General features: G+C 43.5%; 1 protein-coding gene across 1 annotated transcript in view; it reads left to right on the plus strand.

Annotated features, from left to right (window-relative positions):
* The window catches only part of igf2bp1 (insulin-like growth factor 2 mRNA binding protein 1), a 54846-nt gene extending 29540 nt beyond the window's left edge, over positions 1-25306 (plus strand). Inside the window, 13 exon segments of the mRNA XM_041063396.1 lie at positions 9939-9987; positions 13506-13557; positions 14981-15044; positions 18069-18362; positions 19455-19589; positions 19702-19824; positions 20050-20185; positions 20358-20480; positions 20737-20853; positions 21086-21160; positions 21269-21400; positions 21568-21681; positions 22084-25306. Coding sequence (XP_040919330.1) covers positions 9939-9987; positions 13506-13557; positions 14981-15044; positions 18069-18362; positions 19455-19589; positions 19702-19824; positions 20050-20185; positions 20358-20480; positions 20737-20853; positions 21086-21160; positions 21269-21400; positions 21568-21681; positions 22084-22239 — 1570 coding nt within the window. The 3' untranslated portion in view covers positions 22240-25306.
* The last annotated feature ends 573 nt before the right edge of the window (positions 25307-25879 follow it).

A 25879-nucleotide genomic window follows, 5' to 3' on the forward strand; every position in this document is an offset into this window, starting at 1 on the left:
AATTAGCCACAACTTATCTGAATGGTTTGTTGATTATTTTATTCTGAAAATCCTGTCAGCAGAAGGTTGAGTGAAAGATCTGGCTGAATGAAAAATAATATACAATACTTTTTTACTTTTTTTTTAATTTCCAGAACCTCAGGTGAGATTTGAAAATGACTCACAACAGATAGCTGGTTCAAACACAGTAGCACACTATGTACAGGTTTTTTTAATTCATTTATTCTTTCATTAAGGAAAAAAATGTAAAATAGTTAAAATCAGAGAAAAAAAATTTAGGATGCAAGTCCAGTCTCTGTATGTGTGGGTGTATGTGTTCACATACGGCGTATCAATGAGAAAAGAGAGAGACATGTTCTGGAAATTAAAAAAAAAAAAACAAAAACAAAAAAAACATGTCTCCATCAAAGATAAAACCACATCTGTGCTCTTGGGTGAAGGTGCTGAGCCTCCCATCATCAGCTCCTCTTAGTTAATAGGCTTTAATTGCAGAGCTTTTCCAGGAATTAACCAATCAATAATTTGGCATCTTCTTTTTAAGTGTTAGGTATTTAGTCAACTTCCTGTCACAAAGGTTTTGATATCAGCACAGACCCTCTGAGTAAGACATGAATACACAGATCTGGTCTTCTCCTAAAATACACCAGCCTGTGGTAATAACATCCCAAAATCAACCAGGAGTTAGATGCTATTATGTTGAGGCTATTATTATATAATTTCAGTTTTTTTTAAAATGGGGAGGGTGGGAGGAAAGTCACTGTAATTACGTAACCGCCGGTTGAGTCAGATCCACCATCTCAAAATGGAGACCCTTGCCTCTCCAAAATGGAGGGCCGTCGCACCAGCTGCAGGCGGGGTCAGAGTGGAGAACACAGCCTGAACTTTGACCCATACTGTTGCACCACCCCTCCTCTCTTTTCCTTAAATGAATTCCAGAACTGAGGCCTCCCTCTCTGTCTCCAACATGTTGCCCACCCTATGTTAAATTGTAACTTCCCCCATACCGCCTTTTCTTTTGTATAGCAGTAGGCTGGCTTTTTTTTTTTTTTTTCCACTGGAGTCGCATTGAGAGGTTTGACTGTATATGAGTATGTATTCAATTCAGCTCTGTTCTACGTTATGTCTGCGTGTATATGTTGCTAAAAGACTCTGCAAACACACAAGCAGTATTCATCCATATCATCCATATCATCCATATCACATCATATGTGTTTATGTGACTCAGTATTAATATTCCTCCTAGAAGAAGAAGTAATAAAAGAAATGAGAATTCTTACTATGAATTAACGTAGTATTGAAAATAATCAGTGGGAAAAAACGATAAGTAAAACTTAATAATTTGTTTGAAGAGCAAATAGTTTTTGACTCAGTTATTTAGGTCACAGTGAATCATTTGCAGCGTTTCTTCTTCTATTACCTTCTTCTTTTTTAAATCAAGACATATGAGATTAGGGATCATGAAGGAAGGTAATGCAGTTATGATGAGTGCAAGTACAGAAAACACACACACACACATACACATATAAATATTTTATACTTGAGTGCCTATGCAGATAGCATCCAAGCTGTCAGTCTGCTCTAAAATGCTCATGCTTGCATCATTATTACGTTTTGATTGGATCAGAATCACCCTTCACCCAAGCAGAGTTTAGTGCAGGGGTATTGTAGTTGGGTGGGGGGGGTGTTGGTAGTTAGCAGGGCCCCTACCATGGGTGAGGGCCCTCACAAAGCCTGGACTTAGATCATTATTTTTAACACTTATTTCACAATTTGACATTATTAGCACAAAAATTATTATTAACTGTTGGCCGAATAAACAGATTTGACAGATTATCTCTTGTATCTGAAACGGTATCAGAGCTTCCCAGGGCCCTCCCCTGCTCTGAAAGGTGCTAATGGTTTAGTCTGCTCCTGCAGTGGGGTCGACAGAAGCAGTTCTTCTCAGGGTAAATGCTGATACTGACGAAGAAGACTTGAGGGGAACTTTGAAGCAGTCATGTTATTAAAAAAAAAGTAAAAGTAGGGCACTAAAGAAAAAAAAAAAAAGAAAACCATCATCGGAAAAACAGCTGAGACAGTTTTCCTGAACGCAGCTTGGGATCACTGAGTCAGACTGGTTTCATATTTGTATGTAACACAGTGATATAGCTGCTACTATGAGAGGTAGCTTGTTGATAAATGAATCAGTGTTGTGTTCAGTTTGAGACACAGCCACACAGAGAGTATCATCAGGCCCATCATCATCATCACCGTCTTCTCATGTTACTGAGGATGTCACAGTGTCACAATGAGCTCAGTAGGAGATAACCTTTGAAACACAGAGTATTATTATTAATGTGACTTACTTGTTTTTTGTTTTTTTTAATCCTCTCCGAGTTTTTTATCCTTTCTCTGGGGGCTGGAGTAGGAGGATTTTCCGTCTTAATAAAGACCTAAAAAAAACTGATGGAAATAATGTTTTGCAATATTTTAAAAACTGGCTGAAATATGCTGGGGTTTTAGATTGGTACAGACTTTTTGAAATGAGTTGCAAACACTGTATTACTGATTTCCTCTGATAATTACTGCAAACGCATGAGCTTGCACTTGTGGGTTTTTGTGCCGCGCCCTCGGTTCAGTGGACCAGTGGGTTTTGTGTCGTCTTTGTGTCGTCGCGATGATGATTCTCCTATAAATGTGGGGCAGTCAGGGAGTGTAGTGACAGCGGTGACAGGCCATCTCTCTCTCTGTTTGGGGAGGGGGAAAAAAAGGAGACATCCCGAATGGCAGGAAGTGGTGCCACCCATAAGGTGTGAAATGAGCGCCCCTCCTGTTCTTTTTCACACTTATGCATTTACACGTACTTACAGCTGGCAGCTGCCACGCTCTCCTACTCTGACTGATGTGCTCCGCTCAGGTTAACCAGCACTGAACCTCCTCCTTCCTTACACTTCCTCCTCTTCTCTTCTTTCCTTGCCCTTGATCTCTCCACCTCCTCTGACTTGTTTTCCTTCTCTCCTGCCTCCTCCTGCCTGTGCTGTCTATTTAAAACTCTCATGCAGGGATGCTGCCTCTGGAACTTTTGATGAGCTCGTAGCGTTGAAGTTGAGACCGACTTTACAGATAGGCTGCTTCACAGATGATGAAATGAAAGGATCACTGACGGATGCCTCGTATGTAAATAAAAAAAGAACGATAATCACTGATAAGTAGTTATTTAAAAATAAGCTTATGAATGAGCCTTTGATTGAAAATGCATTGTTGTGTTTGTTTCGGAAATTGCAATACAATCAAAAAGTCTGGCAAACCACCAAAGCAAACCGTGTTTTAGCACAAGGTTACATCTCTCATCTTACACTTAATCTCCTCCTCATTGTATCACCTGCGGTTCTAGGAAAGCGAGCGTGTCCCTCGTCTGAAGAATGTGTGAGGGACAGACGTCACTGCACATAACTGTTATTAACAAAAAATGTGGAGAAAATTGCGTTTGCTTGGTCTTTGTGTGCATGCTTCGTTTATACATCTGGCCTCATGGGAGGGGATCTAGAGGAGGGGGAGGAAGGGATGGAAGAAAAGAAAATGGAGAGGTGTAAGGAGTAAGGTGGACAATAGGACACTGTCTACTTCTACACCTCACTCCTTTCTGCACCAGTATTCGTTCAGGCAGTGTCTAACTTTCCCCGCTACACTGATGGTGTTTAATGCAAGGGTGTAAAGGTGATGGAGAGACAGGTAGATGGGGTTAGATGAGGTTGATAGGAATGCTAAACGATGGTGTTTGGTTGCTCCTCAGCAATAGAAATAAAAAATTCATCTGAGATTTTATGCTGGCCAGGTCGCTCTTATAAAATATTCACCCCCTGCTCTTCTGGTGCTCCTCCTCTAGCTGCAGCCGGCATTAGCTTTGTATTGGGCGGGGGGGGACATTTGAGAGCAAGCTGTGTGGTAAGGCTTTCGTAACGGTGGCAGGTAATTGATATACTGGACACCACAGTCTCTAAATGTGTTTCTTTCACATGTCGAGCAGTAAAAAAAAAAAAAAAAAAATCCAGTTCCATGTTTTTCTTTAATTACTTCTTCAGAGAGCAGTTTTTTCACCATGTTGCTAACTCGTGGAGGAATAGTTTGACATTTTAGATAAGTAGATTGATGCCAATCTCAAAGCTGTCCGTTAGATAGAAGGTTGCAGCCAGTAGCTGATTAACTAAAATTAGCATTTGGTTTTTGTACAGATTATACAAACCAGATTTAATGAGCTTTCGAGGGGTTGGTAGGTGGATGTCATTACCTTTGGACAGAGCCATGCTATCTGTTTCTCCCAGTTTCAGTCTTTGTGCTAAGCCAAGCTAACCAGCTCTCTTGATGTCTACTCTTGAATACAGTCTCCTAAACATTACCAGAGTTGTTTGGCACTGACAAATCATCAGTGTTTAGAAAGCATCTTGTGGTACCAGCATCGGTATTTCATTACTCATGTGGTCACTTGCATCACTGACCACCTCCAAATGCAGCGTTTGGACAATAAACATGCCTCAACTTCAAACCGTGACTGAGAGGGGAAAATTGAGATCATTCACAGAGGAGGAGGAGGCTTGGCTTAAAGTTAGCCAGAGCCAGACCTTAAACCACGCTGCATTCTTTCACTCTGTTTATTGAGTCTGTGATGCTGATTTGTTTAGTACGGTCCTGGATTTCCTCACGTTGTTTGTCGGTGAAGTCGCCTGAGACCCCCTGCAGACGGCCGCGAATGCTCAGTGCAACGAAACTTTGGATAAAAGGCTTCTCGATTTATTGATGAGCACTTGCGTAGCAGTCAGCTGGAACCATTTGCATGCACTTTGTTTTCCTTTTTACTTCAAGAGTTCGTCCCGGTGTCAGAGAATCAGGTCCAGCTGCATCGTCTCGATGTCTGTTTGACGGAACGTGAGGCCTGACTTGTCTGGAGGCTCCAAGTAATCTCGGTACGCGTTCCTCTCGGCCTCCTTTCATGTGTTTGATTTGATGAAGCAGATTCCTGAAAACTTACGAATAATATAAGCCTGAAAGAGAAAACACTGAACGTTGTACAACACATGTTTTGTAAAAATCTCCCCTACTTTAGCTCAACTATACGTCTTCTTTCCCCTGTACAGTCTTCTTTCCCCTGTACAGTCTTTCCAAATTCCTGATTTAGTATGTGAAAATAATCATTACCTTCCAGGTGGGTTGTATACGGTCTTCTGAAAAAGATGTCAGTCAGACCCGTCAAACAGGCCTCTCTCTCTCTGGCACTGAAAATTCCCACAGGGAGCGATACGGTGCTGCCGGCACACACATACCTACACACATTATCCCTCCCTCCCATAGTCTTAATTCATCTAAGACTTTAAATGACTGTGTGGTCGTGAATGCCGTCATGTCTGTGTTACTGTGTGGGTCATTATATGAATGTGTGTCTGTGTATATTACTGGGAGCAGTGACTTTCAGCGTCTTGACTCTCAGATTTAATCAGTTTGAAAGAACCTAACTGTACTGTCACACACACACACACACACACACACACACAGAGCTTCCCAGAAACTTTCCTGTAAGTGGTGTACTCATTAAGCTACACAACACCGAGTGGGTGAACATAGATGTTTATAGGAAAGCCAGTAAACCACAGCATTGTCTTACTGTGCATTTATAGTCAGCAACATGATCAATACAGTCACCAGAGGTCCATGCATGGCTTACAGTGCTGAGTGAACAGAAATACTCAGTGTGTCATTATCATTGTCATTAGTTATCACAACCATAGATCTCACTTCAGCACAGATGAACTCAATGTGTTTTTTACATGTGGCTGATGATTAAAATTTCCCAGGTAAAATCAACCACTGAAAAATACCCACTGGGTTTGTTTATACCTGCTGCCATTTGAACATCACACACTTTTAGAAAAGTTACAAAAACTATTGAATACCATCACTCTAATAATCCAGGTTGTAAAGAAGGGTGTGGAGTCAGGGGGGTTTTCAGGGGCTGTTTGACTGTTCCACAAACACTAGAGTGAAGCATACTGATGGCAGAAGACTTCCTGAACTCACCAAGACCACCTGAATGCACCTTTAGTCAGTCATTTAGTAAACAACAACACATCAACAGTGTCACGGTAGGTCAGCGTGTTAGCACTGGGTGGGGAAAGTTGTTGTTGGGTGTGAGAGTCACTGCAACAATCTATGACTTGTGTCAGTTGCAGCTGCTGCGAAAATGAATCTTGAAGTAGCACCTATAGTCTGGAAATGTAATAAGCAAGTCGCTCCATATCTCTGTGTCACTGTGGTGTTGAACACTCTGTAGATCATTAGGTGGGAAAGTAAGTGTCTGAACAGGAGCTGGAAGCTGCGAATGTGGCAGTGAACATGATAGACGTTAGACGGACACAGGGACAGAATGGCTGCTTTTTAAAGGACAAAGAAGGGAAAGGAAAGCAGTGTTGATGTGTTGATTAAAGATCACACTCAGAGGGTTTACGTATCTGACTGTCCTCTAGTTATTTAGGTTCATGTTTCATTTTGAGGCTATGAAAGAGGAGGACAACAGCCTCATACCCGCAGACACACCTCATTGTGGTCCAGGGGCCACCTCTGTCTGGTCTGAAGAGCTCTGACCCTTGGCCTTTGACCGCCCCCTCCCTCTCCCCAGAAGCAAAGCCTTTCTCTCCTCTTGCTCCTCTCCTCCACCTCCTCCTTGAGGACCACACTCTTTTCATTCTCTTAGCTTCTTTTCTTTCTCCTCCTCTTTCTCTCCAGTCCTTTGTTGTGCTGGAGGCTGGAGCTGAGCATGGATTTAATGCCTTCACAGCTGAGGGAACCTCAACAGTTCCAGTTTTTACGTTCAGCTTCAGACATTTTCAAGCTTCATTGACAATGTGTTTCCATCTTTGCATATCAACAATGAGTCAGAGATGAGGGTCTCAGTGGTGCACATTTATATTTTGACAATTACGTTATTCACTTCCAGTTCTGTTCAACTATACTGTCGATTTTCAGGTATATGAAATACAATTATTAGCAAAACACAGATTTGCTAATGCAAGTTATTGATACCAACTGTTGCAATGAGGTTTTATATGCTACTAATATGGAGGATAATACAATGCCATGTCACGGCTTGTGGAAACATCATGGGTAGAATCCTAGTTTTAAGTGTTTATTTGACATTCAGACCCCCCCCCCCCCCCCCCCCATGTAGGTAACAGTCAAAGATATTTCAGATGAAATGAGATAACAGATTAGTGAACGAGCGCGTAAGCAAATGTGAAGCATGTTGTTTTGTTGTCCATCCACCCGCCCATCCACCTCCTTTCTCCACCCATTCCTAACCTGTTGCCATGGTTTCAGCCAATGAGGTAGTCCGTGGGGTTGGCAGGCGGGTTGGTAGGGGTCAAACAAGTTCACTGATGGCTTGATGGGGGTTGGGATGTGTGTGTGTGTGGGGTGATGGTTTGAAATGGCGTTGGAGGGGATAATGGGGAGTTGATGTGTTGATAAGGTAGAACTGTGTGTGTGTGTGTGTGTGTGTGCATGTGCTTGGGGTCATGGAGGTTTTTTGGTGTGCATGGTTGGAGGTATGCATGTGGAGATGTGGGGAAAGGGGCTGTTTTTACGTGTGTTTGGCAGTTTGGGGGTGGAGTTAGTGATATAGCTGAGCATTGATTGAGGATCAAAGGGCTTTTCCATTTTTTTTTTTTTTAGATGGGGGGCTGTCAGGTATTCTGGATGCACAAAAGGCTATTCATCTGGGCTGGAGCCTCCTGGGGGTTTGGGTGGGGTTTAGCTGGGGAAGTGGAGATGGGGGGTTGGTTGTTGTTAGGGTTTAGGGCCACTGATGCTCATCTGGGTGGGGTGCGGGGTTGGGTAAGGAGCGGCAAAGATAGTAATGGGTGGTAAAGATGGGACCCTCCACTGCTTCACATTACCACATTTTAGTTATCTCGAGAGATTTCCAGCGAGGCCCACAGCAGAATATATCACAGCTCTTCAATACAAGCAGCTTCAGTAAGGAGGCCAAAGGTCAGAGGTGCCGCACTAATACAACAGACGCAAAACAAGTCCTAAGGAGGGATGGGTTTCAGAAACCAGTACACATTCTTGAGTTGTTTAGACATAACCCTGTTCCAAGACACACCTTTCTTCCTGGAGTGTGTGTGGGACATGAGTCCTGACAGAAACTAAAAGAAAATTATGGTTTCAGAAATATACCTTTTTTCCTGTGCAAAGATGATTTCTTTTAAAAAAAACTTTACTTTCTCAGAGTCAGTGACGAAACCAGAAGTGATACAACTGACACAATGCTGGAGTATGAGAGTCCTCAAGTGATCACACAAACCCCAGGTCACAAGAAAAGGAAAGAGAGCTTTGTGTTCCTAATGTACTGACTGCTGAAGTGGGAGGAGGGTCATTACTGACCATGTTTTATATGTAACAGTGGAGCTGTCAAGGCTGAGATACAGGAGTGTGTTACCAAACCTGTGTCACACACACAGACACAAAAACACATACAAATATGTTTACTGGCAAAACTGCAGCCTTAAGATGCTTCCTTGCACACATACGCCCCTTTTATTCAACAGACTACCCTTCCCCCACCGTGCCGGGGGAGGTTGAGCGGGACACCGTCCCACCACTTGCTGTTGATTCAGTGGTTTTTCCTCCAACAACTGGAGCTCAGGCCCCATAATGGCAGTGGGGGAGGAGGGCCTGTAGACATCCTGTTGTAAATGATGTGGCCCTCCTGTCTCCACCTTTCTGCAGAGATGTTTCAGCGGTCAGGCCAGAATCAAAACCCTAAAAGCAGCCAAGAACAAGAGACAGTTCAAAGAGACAGTGATGCAGGTGCTGCAGGGCTATCAGCAGGACCTCATGGGCGATGTGTCGAGATGATACAAGACCCAGAACCCACAACCAGCTTGCTGATACTTAACTGGTCCATATGTGAGCAGTTAGAAACGCAGCATCACGACCTAAATCTGAGATTAAATCTCAGCATCAAAGCAAACACTGAGTGATCGAGGGTGGAATGTGCAGTCTGTCTGTCTGTCTGTGCTCACATCTAGCTTCAGTTAGAAATGATGACACTTGAGTGCAACTCATCCGGTCTGCATTGCATCATTTGACGTGCAACCACTGCCCATTACGCACACTGCAGGTGTCATACAGACAGGAGGAGTAGTAGTAAAGGTATAGTAGTCGGGATGTAGCTGGTGATGTAGAGGTGGAGGGCCAACGTGATAAAACTGCAGCTTCTTATCAACACGCAGTGATGCAAGACACTACCAGTGTGTGTGTGTCCTGAAATGAACTGAAATGAAAAGTGTCTATTTCTATTTGTTTTAAAGAAAGTCACTGTCAAAGGTGCCAGTATATTCCATTACAAGTGCTTTTTGCTTAGCCTGACACCTATCTGAGTTTGGAACCTGGGGAGTTGCATCCAACACAGTTACTGACCTTTTGTAAAAGAAAAGTTAGAGCTAAGCTAACTAGCGTCAGCACACAATAAATCAAGTTTGTTACATGACTTTATATGCAACTGTTTCAGTAGTGCGAATGCAGACTGTGCGAATGGTGACGAGCAGGTCAGACGTAGCTGGACTCATTGTCCTGTGTTTGACCCAGTCAGAGCAGGATGGATGTAGCGTTAATGCACCGTTCTGATTGACTCTCTTCCTCTTTCCACCTGTTGGTCTGTTTGTCTCTCAAGACACGTTCTGGTTTCATTCAGTGGCCTCCTCTTCCTTTCACTCTCTCATCCCCGAGCCCTCAGCCCAACACAGTCGGGACAGTGTTACACCTGTCATCAGTTTAAAAACACACACACACAGGCAAAGAGTATATCTCATGTGTACTGAACTGATGCTGTTGGGTGTTTTTCTTGAATCTTTACATTAGTTGAATTTTGAAAACTTGCTAATATCCTCTTTGTTTTCTCTTCACAGGACCAGGAAACTGCAGATCAGGAACATCCCACCCCACCTACAATGGGAGGTTAGTTCCGAATTATTTTTTCTTGCTGGGATCATTTACACAATTAGAATTTTCTGTTACTGTGACTTCACACTGCTTCACAAACACATTCCCGTTGCCACCACCCACGACATCTCTTCTCTTTAACATTTTGTGAAAGTAGTTGTTTTGCTGTATGGGTATAGCCTCTTTGTTCAAAAATGAAAAAATCAAGCCCTGATGTTAGCATCTATAACCAACCACTGAAGAGCTACAGCGTCCTACTGAAGCGAGCAGACCTGAGCGGCTTCAGTCTGTAGCTCTGTATGAGTTTGAAGAGTTTTAATCGAAAAATGTTAAAATCCAGAGGAAATTAGTCCTCAAGACAGCCAACAACAAAACAGCTTCGTGCAGCCAATGAAGTCAGACATCAGAGGTCTAAGTCATGTCTTTGCTCTGTCGTCTTTTGCCAATATAACAGCATGTACGTGAGTGCAAAGGAGTGATAACCCCAGCAGCCATGCTGCCAAGCAGCACTGGGCTGTATTTCTTTGCTTGTAGATGAAGAGGCAATATGCACAACATCATCCTGATGATCTGAAGCAGCTCAGATGGATTTAATAGCTGCCTCCTCCGCTCTAACAGTACTTTCAGACAGCGAGTGGTTGCTGCTACTGGCTGCTGCTATCCACGCTCTGGTTAGTGTAGTGTTGACTTGCTGCCAAACAGAGCAGGCTTTAACTGAAATTAGCGGGAAAGATTGGCGACATGACGTGACTAATACCGCTAACCAGTATCATAAACATTGTGTACAGACCAGGTGAACTATTAGCTGTTGTTGCTCTAATACAGTTGTGTGTGTGTGCGCGCGTGTGTGTGGTGTTTGTGGGTCATATTTGACTTAACCTCAGTGGGATGACAGTGAATCAATGGTTAGGAACCACAGATCTGGATGAGTGTATATCTGATGGCTCACAGCCCGCTCCCAGCTTCACGTGGAAATGAGTGACTGTCATTTGAAGCTGCAGGTTGCGGCACAGCGGACAGACGATCCCTGACGGGAGCCCGGTGATTAGAATCGAACATTAACTAATAGTCATCTATTGATCAACATGTGCGCCGTTATAAGCTCTCACCTATTGATTGTCGGTGGCTAATTGCTACAGCTATGTCTCCACATCAGCTGGATGTCTAACACCAAGTATAGTAAAATTTAACAGATGCACAGAACTGTGGTCATGGTGTCCTGTGTGAGGTTAGTGTTTAAAGCCCTGATCATGACTTGTGTGCATGAACCACTGTACAACACAAAAGTTTAGAGACAATTTCAGACAGATGCATTTTGAAACTCTGTATAGTATAAAACTAATGAATCGTAAAAAAAAATATGAACATCTGGCCTTGCAAACACATGCTCATGCATGCACATGCATGCGTGTGTGTGTGTGTGTGTGTGTGTGTGTGTGTGTGTGTGTGTGTGTGTACATGCACACACAGAGCATTTTATTAGGACAAAAGGGGACATTTGAAATACCAATCTTTACTTTTTTTAAACTCTAAAGTGTGAAGTTATTCATATCGATAATGAAGAGACTGGCTTAGTGACACTCAGTGTTTTTCAGCTGATTAAAATTGAACATACGTTCTTGTTTTATTATACTGATATTACTAAACCTTTAAGAACACTTTTATATATATTGTATTTTACTGTAGAAATTTAGGATTGCACAGCTATAGATTTAAACCAAATAATCACAGGGTCTTAATGTAGTAGATTCAATTAGAAAGATGATTTTCAACCAAAATTAAATGAAATCCCAAGTGTTCTAGACAGTTTGTGTGACTATGACTTCCACGGGAAACTGTGAAGATTGCATTATTTATCAGTTTTTCCACAGGGCTGGAGGACCGAACAGATTTCTGACAAAACACAAAAAATAACCATTTTAAAAATACTATTTTTTAAAATATTATTTCTTTTCCTTTCACTCAGCCTCTCCCTGAACATCTTCAAATATTTCATCACTTCTGAACACTGTAAAAGTTGTATAAGTGCTTTGAGCAAACACACACTATATTTTAAGAAAACAAAGAAGTACAAACTGGGACCAGCTACAAGGCACCTGGTGTTTAAAATGCAGGAGATGGGATTCAATAGGATCAATAGGCTCCATACATGTGGTGTGTGGCTGTGTGAATGTCTGTGTGCAGCGTTACTGTTTTTTTTGTGAGGGTGTGGCACACTGCCTGCCTACTCTGGCAAGGAAGTGCCTGCAGGAGTGACTGTGTGTGTGTGTGTGAGAGAGTTTTTTGTTACCTCATTGGGACCCTTGTTAGGACTAATGTCTGGTCCTAATGAGGCAAAATGTCATTTCTGACATCCTGGTTAAAGTTAGGGTTCGAGTCCGTCTGTTCACAATGAATGGAAGTCAGTGCAATGTCCTAACAAGGATAGCTGTGCATGCTTCTGTGTGTGAGTGTGTGTGTATGCTGGATCTTTTTCCCTCTCTCCGCTGATCTCGCCCTGCCAGTTGTGTCCACACGAGGGCGACATCTCACCACAGACCTGAGTGAAATGTGTCATTGGCATGTTTCTGAGCGAAGTGTCAGTCCATCATGAATAATCATGACGGACAGAATATGTTTAATTCTGAGGAGAGACAAAAACAAATTGTTCTTCTCTTCAAAATAAAAGCAGATTAGGTCAAGTAGACGACACAAAGTGGACAACATTACCTGGAATAAAATAAAAATCGGTAATTATAAAATGTAGATGTTAAATTTATAATTAAGCACAGCACAGTTGACAACAGAAGCTCTTTAGCAGTGCACTGTGTGTGAAGTATTTGTATATTGAAGACATTGTGACAGTTTTCTTTGGCTTTGCTTTACAAACATGTTTGTAGAGTCACAGCTTTAACCTACATCAGCATTTACTGCGATGACATTTGACACAAGTAGGTTTCCTTCCTTACCAGTCGCTGACCTTTAATAGTTTTCAGTTACATCTTCTAGTGTGCACTGTGATTATATATAAGCAGCGGTACAGTTTATATTTAGAACCTGTGTATCAGAAAACAGCCTGTTAACCTAGGGCCTGTATTTATCTGAAGATGGTTAACAGAAGGTCCTAAATGATCCTAAATGTAAATCCTAACAAACAATACACTGCTCAGTTTCTGACAATAAAAGGTTTCCTGTCCTAGTTTAGTTCCACTAAGCCTGTGGGATCCCTCTTGGATCTCCATCCAGCCCCTGTCATCTGCCTTTTTTTTTTTATCCTTTCAAACCTTTTAAACACCAGGTCTTCTTTAGCTTGTCATTGCCACTCATTTCTTTCAGTCTCTGTCTGTTTTTTATTTAAAACCTCCACACTAGAAAGAAGAAGAACTGAACGATTGATGTGTTTTGTGTCTTTTCCTGTTTCTCTTTATGCTCATGTACATTTTCTGTGTGCACACCAGAGGCCCATCAATCATCACAGTGTATTCTACTTTCTTTTTCCACATGAACTGACAGTGTTGTTTCTCCCTCCCTTGCTTCCTGTCTCTCTGTGTCAGGTGCTGGATGGTCTGTTGGCCCAGTGTGGAACCGTAGAGAACTGTGAACAAGGTAAGATTTCTGATTTCTTCGTTCTCGCTGAGCGTCAGGCCCGTCTGATCTGTGTCAGAGCTCAGAGTGTTTCCCCTTAGAGCAGTATTGCGGCCCTTTGCCTGCATGGTGGTAGCTGCTTCTCTCACTCTCAAAGTCAGTTTTCTCTGACTTTTAATACTGGAAAGTCATGAACAGTGGTGTCATTGGGTCCTCTGTCTATTTCAACTTCACTATCACGTGTAGAAATAGGGAAAAGACTTGATGCCTGATGAGAGCTGCTCAGGTAGAACCAGACATAGATTTATTGTAGCGTCAGAACGTCACAGGATGTGACTGATAAAAATAATTCTACCATACAATTAAGAACAAAACACATATGAGGGACAAATAACAGCTAAAATTAGTAAAAGGGTGCAGGTATAGTAAGTTTAATAGTTTTTAGGCATTGACAGATATTAAAGGACAAAATAACTGTGACTGGAACAAAAAAGAAAAACAAAGAGCAGGGTTGTAGCTAATAATTATTTTCATCATAAATTAACCTGCCATTTGTCTTATAATAAGCCCAAGGTGAGGTCAGTTGTCATCAAATGTATTTTGTACAACCAGCACTCCAAAACTTAAACTTGTTGTGATCATCAAAATATGAACATGTTGGGTGGACTACATATCCCATCTGCCCTTCAAACTCCTGAATGATAACTCAGACGGATAGATGGTTATTTATCACAGATTCAAATGGAGACGCTACCAGACTATATTCTATTGATCCAGAAACCTTTAAGAAGATTGCTGTACTCACAACACAATACTGTTACCACTACTGTATATTATTATTAGCACGTCTCTTCCAGTCAGTCAGATTAATCGCATGAACTCACAATGGCAACACTTAGTTTTAAATATAAACGGCAAGGTTTTCTCGCCCTCAGCTCTGAAACTATTAGCAGAACACAAAGATCCCTCTCACAGCCTCATGTTTAATGTGTCAGCATATATAAGATTATCAGTGACCCTGCAGTTGTCCTTTACGACTACTTTCAACTAATACCATCAGCAGATTGCCTGTATGCAAAACAAATAAAGTTTGCTTTTATTCCAGAGGCCATTAGAGCAATGAGGAGCCACTGTTTAAGAGCGCTTGTATTATTGATATTGATTGATTAAATATATAAACATGAATAAAGGTACTTCCTGACATGTGCCCCTTGTGTATTTCAATTATTTTCTTATATTCTTACATTTAACATTTTAAAATTGTCTTTAAAATTGAAATGAGACTTTGAGTCTTTACACCAGTGAATGTTATGTTTTATTTATCATAAAATTCTTTCAAAATACCATAGCTGTGGTTACCAGATCAGTCCTAATCTTTTTTTTTTTTTTTTTTTAAACCCATTATTAAAACAACATTTGTGTGTCTCGTCTCTGTTTCTCTCAGTGAACACAGACAGTGAGACTGCAGTGGTCAATGTCACATACGCTTCCCGGGAGCAGGCAAGACAGTAAGTTCCTCCATCTCTCTTTAATATCCTGTCGACACGGTCTTTATTTTCTCTCTAAAGAATGAGAATGAGAGGGTGTGGTAGACATGGATTTATAGGTTCATGTCTGTTTCTGTAAATGTGGCTTCATGTGGTGATTTCTTTTTTGGGGGGGGTCAGTTATACCTGTGGTCTGTGAGATCTGTGTAGACACTCTAAAAAAATCAAATAACCAAAGTTCCGATATAAAAGAATAACTCATGTATCAGATTTGTTAGTATCTCCATAAAGCTGCAGTAAAGAGTAACAGCTAAGGATGCACCGATACCACATTTTTTCAATCCAAGTACAAGTACAAGTACTTAAATTTGAGTACTTGCCGATACAGAGTACCGATATGAGTACTTATTAATGCCATTACACTTCGTACATTTACTTGAAAACATGTTTTATTTTCATCAAATATTGTTTCATTCTCTGGCTGTAAGAAATTGCTGTGACTGACATTTGAACATTACATTATATATGGCATTGCCACACATTTTACTCAAATAGAAGTACTGTTATTGACATTTTAGCATTCAACTGCATCTTTTTTTTAACAAACAGCCTTGCCACATATTTCACTTAAATATAGCCTTGAAATATAACTGTACCAACATAAAACTGGCAGAGCAACTAAGGCATTATCATGTAATCAGCAACGTCTGTCAGTCAGAACTAAGTCTATTTTGAAAAAGTGAGGGGCAAGTTTTTTTTAATGAAAAGCAGCTTCTCTGCATTATCAGCTGTTAGTCTGTTTCGGTTTTCATCTACAATGTGGGACACTGAGCTGAAAAGCCTTTCACTTTCCACACTGCTGCATGGTGCTGAGAGGTATCTCCGTGACATCTGAGCCAGAGTGGGGAACCGCACTTTATTAACCCCCCAGTACTGCAACGGGTTGTCTTCCCGAGCAGTTGTGGTCTCTCCAAGGTAGGTCTCTAACTGAATGGCAGCACCCACTGGTGCATGGCTCTGTGATACCAATTGCTGCTCATTTGCTATTTCTTCAAACACACAGTCCAAACTGCTGCTGGCTTCTGCCTTGAGAAGCTTTTTGGCAGGTGGCTCTCCCAGATCTTCCTCTGTCTCTCCTCTGTAAACCCTCTGCAGCTCCAGCTTCACCATTTCCTTGGCGTCCGTAGCAGTGTTGATGTTTGAGAAAAAACGATCTTTATACCTAAAACAGTGAAAATAATATATTAGCCGTTTACAGACAAGCTAGTCGGGTACTGTTAGAATGAATCAGTTACATCATTACTTTCAATTAACTTTAAGTAAGCTGATTATTCACGAGTTAAATGATAACATGTTTTAGGTTGGTTATAATGAAAAACTTTGTTTTTATGATATTCTCTTCTTAGCTAAGCACACAAAGACTGACACACACTTTACCTTGGATCGAGTACAGTTGGGATGCAGTATAAAGGGTTTTTCTCCGTGTCAATGAATCTCCTCTTGACAGCTGCAGCTAAGGTCCCCTTCATTGTTTTGATGCCATGATCACCGTCTGTTTCTTTGTTTAGAAGTCTTAAAAGTACGGCCACAGCAGGAATGACATCAGATGCCAATGCATCAGAGGAGCTTACTTTTCGTGTTAATTCCTCAAACGGAGCCAGGACAGTAATAGCCTTCTCCAAAAGTGACCATTGGTGAGCCGTGAGATTGTCGGGAAGCCCATGCTCAGACCCGTATATTCCCAGAGCCCTCTTCTGCTCAACGAGAGACTGCAGCATGTAGTACGTGCTGTTCCAGCGGGTCTGCACGTCCTGTTGGAGTCTTTTTATTGGCTGGTTGAGCTGCACCTGAATATCTTCAAGGCGGGAGTAGGCTAAGGCGGAATGTTTAAAATGTCCAACTATTTTTCGCCCGACTGCCACAGCATCAGCCACGGTCCTCTGAGCTAAAAGCCCCTCATTGACAGCCAGCTGGAGGGTGTGTGCCACACACGGCAGGCTCGGGAGTCCAGCATCACTCATGGCTTTGATCATGTTTTTCGCGTTATCACGTAGCACAACATGAACAGAACTTTTAGGGACCCCCCATGTCTGAAGCATGTCATCAAACACGCCTGCAATCGCTTGGCTGGTGTGCGAACCCCTAAATTGTTTTGCATGCAGGACGACTCTTCGCGGAGTAAAATCCTCGTCAATCCACTGTGCAGTTAAACTGATGAGGGACACCGGGCTGACGCTGCTCGTCCAAATATCAGTGGTGAAGCTCAGGGCTGAAATGTCTTGCAACAGGCTGTGGATGTGCCTCTTCACAAAGTCGTGTAGCTTTGGCAACACTGTGTCAGTGATGTGGTGTCGGCTAGGGATCTCATACCTCGGCTCCAATACGCTGAGAAGACGTCTAAATCCCACATTATCAACAACCGATAGCGGCTGGTCATCAAGAGCAATGTACTGGGTAAGAGCCTCTGTTATTTTCACTGCGCGCGGGTTGTCTCTTGACATCTTCTCCCTCTTCTCCAGAGTTTGCTGCAAAGTTGGTTGTTGCCGTTTCCCGCTGTTAGCAAACTCTTTGAACTCGGCGTTGTGTTGGTTTTTTAGATGTTTTATCAGATTGCTTGTGTTGAAAGTACTCGCTTTCGTCCCTCCTCTTGACAACTTTGCAGAGCATAATTTACAGTCTGCTTTACTCTTGTCGCCATCATCCACTTTGAAATACCTCCACACCGCCGACATTGCTCCTCCTTGCTCTCAATTAGCACCTGACCGCCCAACTGAACGTCGCGCTGCCGTAAAGTGGTATCGGGTGCTGTGGTATCGGGACACTTTTATGAATACGAGTACGAGTACATGAACAGGGTATCTGACAGATACCCGATGCTGGTATCGGTATCGGTGCATCCCTAGTAACAGCAAGTTGTACGTTCTGCGCTTCATTTGTGACATCTAGTGGTTATTTGGAGGAACTACAATGTGAAATTACAATAGTGGAAGAACTATAGTCAGCTGCTGTAAATGACCTCCTTCTCACTTGCTGTGTCCCTCTCAGAGCCATCCAGAAGCTCAATGGATACCAGTTTGAGAACAATGCCCTGCGCGTCTCCTACATCCCAGATGAAATCTCTGAGCTGGAGGGAGGCCAGCGGGGGCCCGACAACGGCCGGCGCCCTGGTTATGGGCCTCGCGGCGGGCCCCGTGGTGGGTCCCCGAGCTCCGGGATGCCCTCCAAACCCCCACACGCCGACATCCCTCTGAGGCTGCTGGTACCCACGCAGTATGTCGGAGCCATCATCGGCAAGGAGGGAGCCACCATTCGCAACATCACCAAGCAGACACAGAGCAAGTGAGTGCAGCTGTGTGTGTGTGTGTGTGTGTGTGTGTGTGTGTGTCTGTGTGTCTGTGTTTAACTCTGATAGAAATGCTCAGTCCTGAAGTCCAGGCCAGGGACTTAATTCATCCTGAGTGTTACCTGGCAAAAGGCCTCTTAAGAGGCAATAAAACCACTAATTTGACAAAACTCATTTGTCAGATACACATACTGTAACACTCTGAAACTCAGAGTAGCACTTGAGAGTAATTCATGAGTCCTACACTGACGTAGGAAAAGCAGGAAAAGGATTACTATCACTGTTTCTGTTTTACGACCTTCTCAGCCAGAGTAGAAATTCTGATGATGTAACTGATGATGGGGAACATGGAAGATTCCATGTTCCTGTAGTCTACAGGTAGACTACAGGGGGACATGAAGTAGGAAATAAAAATATGAAACTATATCTACATTCAGTTTTACCATCTGTTGAGTTGTGGTATTTTCCATGACAGTAAAGCACGTGACACCCAGCGAAGAGGACACGAGTGTGTATCGGTTTCTGCAGAGCATGTGCTCTCCTCTGTATCCTGCACAGAGTCAGGGACAAAAATAAGTGGCCTCATCAAAACAGTGTCTTTGAATAAAACTCACTGTCATGAAGAATCTCCCAAAACTCTTCTTATCGCAGAATGCCTCTGTTTCATGTGTCAGTGTTGTAGCCATTTGTTTTTCAGATGAATTGGCTTTGTTATTCTTGTGCTTTGGCTAAAAACAAATAAAGTTGTATTAAATGGACAGGCTTTGTAGACACTCAGCATTTTAATGATACCTGCTGAGGGATGTCAGACCCAGTCCTGAACTGAACTCTGTCAGGGTTCTTGTCTAGAATGAGGAACCGCTGTTGACCAAGCCTGCACACAAACATCTGATCACTGTGGGATCCTTTCTACTTTTTTTTTTTTTTGCTTTTAGCGACTGTGTGTTTATTTATTTATTTGTATTTTATTCTTCTGTGGTTCTCCTATGAGCTGTGTCCTTTAATAAAGTTTACAGTGAATTAAATTGAATGAACTTGGTGAAGAAAGCGACTTAATAAAATGGTTGTAATCTGTCCCGTCGCTGCAGGATTGATGTGCACCGCAAAGAGAACGCAGGTGCTGCTGAGAAGCCAATCAGCATCCACTCCACCCCTGAGGGCTGCTCAGCCGCCTGCCGCATGATCCTGGACATCATGCACCAGGAGGCTAAAGACACCAAGACGTAGGTTTCAAATTAATAATCGTTAATAATGCTAAAATAATGCAGCAATCACCTGATCCTGGAGTCTTCACCTTCCAGTGAACTTATTGACACTTTTTCCTTTCACTTGCAGCGCGGATGAGGTTCCTCTGAAGATTTTGGCTCACAACAACTTTGTCGGACGCCTCATTGGGAAGGAGGGACGCAACCTGAAAAAAGTCGAGCAAGACACAGACACAAAGATCACCATCTCCCCGTAAGACACACTCACACACACACACACACATCCAGCTCTCTCATCCACACTTTCAAAGACTGGATTCAGCCTTGTGAAGTAGTAGTGGTGGATACTAAGGTGCTTTCTGAGACAGAAAGGTATTCTCCATCTTATAATACTTAAATAAGCCGCTGATCAACTAGGGAGCATAAATTCATTAATCAGCTATATGTATCAGTAACAATCTCTCTGTTATTAATACAGTCTCCAGGACCTGACGCTGTACAATCCAGAGAGGACCATCACAGTTAAAGGCTCTATTGAAGCCTGCTGTCTGGCCGAGGTGGAGATCATGAAGAAGGTCAGAGAGGCCTATGAGAATGACATCGCTGCTATGAATGTGAGTGTACGCACACACACACACACACACACACACACACACACGATTTCATGTGTTTCATGTGTGGTGTTCTGTGGGCAGCCAGTATTTTCTGTTCCTTTTAATATGGCACGAGAACTAAAACACAGAGGTGAACCTCCGCTCGGGTTCTAACCTGTGGCCTTCTCCACAGCAACAGACTCACCTGATCCCTGGGCTCAACTTGGGCGCTCTTGGCCTCTTCCCCTCTTCCTCCAACATGCCCCCACCTCCTGCTGGAAATGCTGTCACCAGCGCCCCCTATGGCTGCTTTGGGGTAAGAATACTTGCTGTTTCTAAGTCCTTGAGACAGAAGTTAGTTCAAACCACCAGAGGGCGACATCTGTCTATTTCATTATGAAGGTTCTGTGGGTTTCTGAAGCTTCTCAAAGCCCCTCTGTTATTTTCACTTAGACATTTGTGGCCATCAAACCAGAATGTTTCCTAAGACGTCACTTATTAGTCCCAAACACACAGTCAGTTTATGTGATGAATTCCTTGCTCTGTGTGCATGTGTGCGTGTGTGTCTTCAGGCTCCAGAGCAGGAGACAGTCCATGTCTACATCCCAGCACAGGCGGTGGGAGCCATCATTGGAAAGAAGGGACAGCACATCAAACAGCTGAGTCGCTTCGCTGGGGCCTCCATCAAGGTCTGTACTGCACCACAGGTTTACAAGACCTGATGCATGGCGCTGGGGAGACGGGGAGCCAGTACAACTGTCTTAGAGAGTGTAGGGGGGGGACAGTTACTCACTGCAGCATTTCTACCACCTGCTGTTGTTTGATTGTGAGCTGATGGAGATTCTGCCTGCTCTCCATTTACCCTGGTTTCTCTGTCCTCCTCATTACATAACAAGCAGCATCTCTTCTCTTCTCCTCCAGATCGCCCCGGCTGAAACTCCAGACTCTAAAATGAGGATGGTGATAGTGACAGGACCCCCTGAGGCTCAGTTTAAGGTAAACACTAACAAGACATTTCCAGCTGATTAACTTTAATTACACATCTTCTCAAATGAGACAATGAAAAAAAAATGGATTCCTAACCTCCTTGTCTCCCTCCTGCAGGCTCAGGGCAGAATCTACGGCAAACTGAAGGAGGAGAACTTCTTTGGGCCCAAGGAGGAGGTCAAACTGGAGACTCACATCAAGATGGCAGCAGCCGCTGCAGGAAGAGTCATTGGAAAAGGAGGCAAGACGGTAAGTGACCTGAACCCTGCACATGGTTGCTACAGGAAGAATTCTGTCCACGAAGTGGACGGTAACGCTCAGCTCTGGACTTTGGAAATGACCCTCCATCACACCCACAATGTTCTCCCTCATGGTTGGTTCTGCCTCCTAAAGTAACCCACAATGTGTGTCTCCAGGTGAATGAGCTGCAGAACCTGACAGCAGCTGAGGTGGTGGTCCCCAGGGAACAGACGCCTGATGAAAACGACCAGGTCATCGTCAAGATCAATGGACATTTCTACGCCAGCCAGGTACTCCTCCCACACAGACCTACATATTCACGTCCTGTGAAAGGTTACTGCCATATTACATTCACTGATGATTGGTGGTGACCTGCCTCAAACACAGCGACACTTGTCACTTCCACTCCACGTGTGAGTCCCACTGCCAGTATCTAGGACATCTACATTACCTACCTACGGTTCTCTCTGTTAGCCAAGAGAAAAGAGTGTGTCAGTGTCCACCAACACTTTTGTCTGCATGATCACACACCAACAAGTGACCGATCGCTGAGCAGTTGACCCACAAGTTACACATGTCTGTTTTTCTCTCCACAAACGTTATCTGTTTGCTGCTGGTATAGATGAATCATATTTCTACTCATAGCTTTCATTTTCCCCACAAACCATTCTCGTCTCTCTTCTGTCCTCCAGTTGGCTCAGAGGAAGATCCGGGACATCCTGACCCAGGTCAAACAGCCACAGAAGGGCGGGATGGGCATGGGCCCCAGCCCTAATCCCCAGGGCTTCACAGAGATGGGCAGTCCTACGCAGGGTCTGACTCAGGACCACCAGCCGCGCAGGAAGTGAGGGTATCCACATCCTCCTCAAACGCCGTGGGGCACCCCTGCCTGACGGACAGACGGACAGACACATGCACGGACGGATAGACAGACGGACAGATACAGGAGAGCGACACACGGACCCAGCGATAGACAGGGAGAGATATAAAGAGGGAGGGAGTACGCCCGATAACCAGAGAGAAAGATAGGTGTTCAGAGAGAAGGAGAGAAGAATAAAATCAAAAGATGAAATGAATAAAAAAAGAGGATTAAGATAAAAAGAAACTTGAGAACAGAGACCAGATGCCAGGCCAGAAGAGACACTGATTGAAGATGGAGGGATAAAGGAAAGGAGGGTTGGAGAAAGGGAGGGGTGGTGTCCTCCTAGTGTGCCTTGGTGTAGGGCTGCAGCCAGCTCCTCGTCTGTTGAAACTTTAACAGATCCTGCATCAGGTGGGTTTAAACAACACGGGGCGACATTATTCACCATGTGTGGTGGAGCCGTACCGCTCTTGTTTACACCTGTCCACGTGGGTTCAGATCTAGTGCAGAGGGGTGAGGCTGGCTGGACAAATCTGTGTTTCCTGAGACACACTAGCAGGGGGCCCATTTGCCCCTCTGTCGCCCCCCCCCCTACAGACCTCTCCAACCATCTGCAGTCAGTCCTATATTTTAAGGGTGGTTTTTTTTTAAACATAGAGATATATGTATAGAAATGTTTTATTCAGAGCTATTATTGATAATATGCAGTGAGGCGGAGCCGGGAGAGGGGGCACGGAAACCGCTGCAGCGGCACAGGGGGATAGGTCACAGGTCTGGCGCAAGCCCCACCCACCCCTAACCCCTGAGCCAATGAGAGTCTGGAAGAGGGGCCGCAGATGTTAACACTGCTCTTCAAAGACCTCTCTGAATAGCGGAGAGATTAGAAAAAAAAAAAAAGAGAGGAAAAAAAAGAAGAAAATATGAGGTTGTAAATATATAATCTTCATGTAAATGTTAAGAAATGCTGCGTCTGGCCGTCTTGCCTTTCTTCTAAAGGGGTCTTCTGTATATTTCCCCAGTCCCTTGTCTATGATATGTAGCATAATGTAGCCTACAACGAGGCCAGGGGCTGGGGAGGCACTGAGCACCCCTCCACATTTAGCTGTGTGACGGAAGGCGCAGCAAGAGACAGTAAGGGGAGCGGAGGTCGCAGCTGGTCCTGCAGTTCTATTGCAGCGGCTTAGCTCACACATGTGAAACCATTGTACAACAGCTTTGTAAAAAAAAAAAAAAACAGCCAGCAGCTATGCTAGCTGGCTAGCGGCCCGCACCTTAAATGGCATATTTTATATATATTATATATATATGATATGTGAGTTAGCCCGGCCCCTTGGGTGAATGTATTGAAGGCAGGGAGCCTGGTGTGAGGTTTCGCTGCACCTGTATGAAAAAGTCCTGCGATGACAGACAGACAAGGTGTGTCTGAGACTTTCTGCTCATTGCTTTCTTCTAGCGCTGGATATGCTCAAGGCCAGTCTTGGACAGGATGGCATTTTCCTCAGAAGAGCTGGGGGTCCTTAAGACCATCCCTGCTTTAACGTCAGCTTTGTCTCTGACAAACATGGCCTCTAACGCTTGTAGTAATAAAAGAGGTCCGAGGCTGGCCTTGGCCCAAAGAGGCGAAGTCTTCCAAAAGCTCCTTGCCTTGAGCTCAGAGAAGGTAAAATCAGACCGAAAAGGGGAGCGGCTTCCTCGTTCTCTCTCCCAATCTGCCGAAGGCCTGTGGGCGGAGCCTCCAGACCCTGCCTGCGTATGATAATGAGGGGCGGGGTCTACGCCTGGACGCTCTCGCCAAGATTAGAACAGATTAGAGAAGAAATGAAAAAGAAAAAAACCTACCTCAGGGTAAAGTTACCTCAGTATTCCTAACTTTTTTTTGCTTGCTGGTGTTTTATATAAGAAGAAAAAAAGAAAAGAAGAGCTGATAGTCCTGAATATTTTTATTTTTTTAAGGAAAAAAGTATTTTTTTTTAGGTATTGTCTTGTTGCTTTGGTTATTTTTTTCTGTTTTTTTTTTTTTTTTCCTTTGGTGTGATGATGGTTGAATGAGCTCAGGATGACGAAGAGGCCGTGTTTTTTTTTTTTCTTAAAGCAGAGGGAGATAAAATGCAGAGAGGAAATGGGTCGAGTGCCATTTTGCCTTTTGTAGGTGAGAAAACATGCTCTCTGTCTTCCTGAAGTGTGATTGGAGCAGCCTGTTGTCTGAAGCTAAAAAAAAAAAAAAATTGGCCAATGGGGAGTGGTATAAACTCGAGAAGGGGTCCTGAAGTGCACACGGTGACCAAACATGCCACTGGGGTCTCTTTCCACTGACCTCATGTCATCATAGGGGTGGGGGGGTGTTACTAGTGATTATATCATACAGAGTGACCGGCACAGTCAGACAGCCTCATCCTCAGGTCACATTAAGTCACTGCGAGTCCCTTTTCTCGTGGCTACTGGCCCACTCTGAAGGACCCTCTTCTCCTGCCTTATTGTGATGACATCATCATGAAGCGCCAAACATTATGAGAGGGCTTTAAGTGTTCCAAAATAACAACAAGAGGTTACTCACCCTTAAAGAGGACATGTGAAAGTGAGCTTTCGAGCCCGATTTCAGCCTGTCTTTCTTTACCTTTCTCACCTGGAGGTTGGGAACTTGTCAGATCAGAGGTGTGTTGAACGCAGCAGTAGAGGCCCGTCTATACAGTGTAACTGCACGTGGAGACAGGAGAGGGCTTTCTGCCTGCACACACAGACACACACACACACACACCTGAACTAGCTCTGATTTCTCTGAATGTGAATATTTATTACCTGTGCACTGACCACGACACCTCAGATGCTCCCTGTTGGCTACATGCATGCATGGGTGTGTGTGCGCGCGTGTGTGTGTGTATGAAAGTGAATGCAGGTGTGTGTGTGTGTGTTTGTGTTCACTGGTTTTAAATGTTCATTTTTGTCAGGGGATGTGGTGAAACTTATAAAAAAGCAGAAAAAAGTAGGACGAGAACCTATGGCACCTCCGTCTGTGTTCCAACTGACGGAGGAGGGAGAAATCTGAGAACCTTTTCCAAAAAAAAAAAAAAAGAAAAAAAAAGTGGGAGCAACAAAGAAAAACAAGAGAGTTTCAAAACAACAGTAACTCAGCTGAATGATAGATGAAAACCTGTACATAAAATCTTACCAACGCGATCACGATACTTTTGTATTTTTGGAGAAAAAAAAAGCATAAAAATGGGAAAAGCCGTTGAGAGAGGAAAGATTGTGCCACTGAAGGACACTGCCAGATAACTCGCAATCTTTTTATTGTCTTACCTGCGCGCGGGCGAATGTGCGTGCCGCCCAACCTTCATCGGCTACCCAGCCAGCTCACCATCAAACAGGAAAAAGTCTATTCTATTGTGTCTATGCTTCCATTTTTGTCCAGAGGTGGTAACTTCACACGGTTGTCCCTGGGTCAAGTTTCCACCTCTTTCCAAACCATAGAGCTCTGTTCACGACCACCAAGACATTCAGGATTCGTTATTCAGCCTGCAGCCATTTGGATTGGTTAGGATTCATGTGTTTTATTTTCTTTTCTTTTCATTTTTTTTTTTTTTTTTTGATTTAGTTTTAAACAATACAGCAAGCTTTATTTGGATGTG

The sequence above is a fragment of the Toxotes jaculatrix genome, chromosome 18, assembly GCF_017976425.1.
Source record: "Toxotes jaculatrix isolate fToxJac2 chromosome 18, fToxJac2.pri, whole genome shotgun sequence".
Lineage (NCBI taxonomy): Eukaryota > Metazoa > Chordata > Actinopteri > Toxotidae > Toxotes > Toxotes jaculatrix.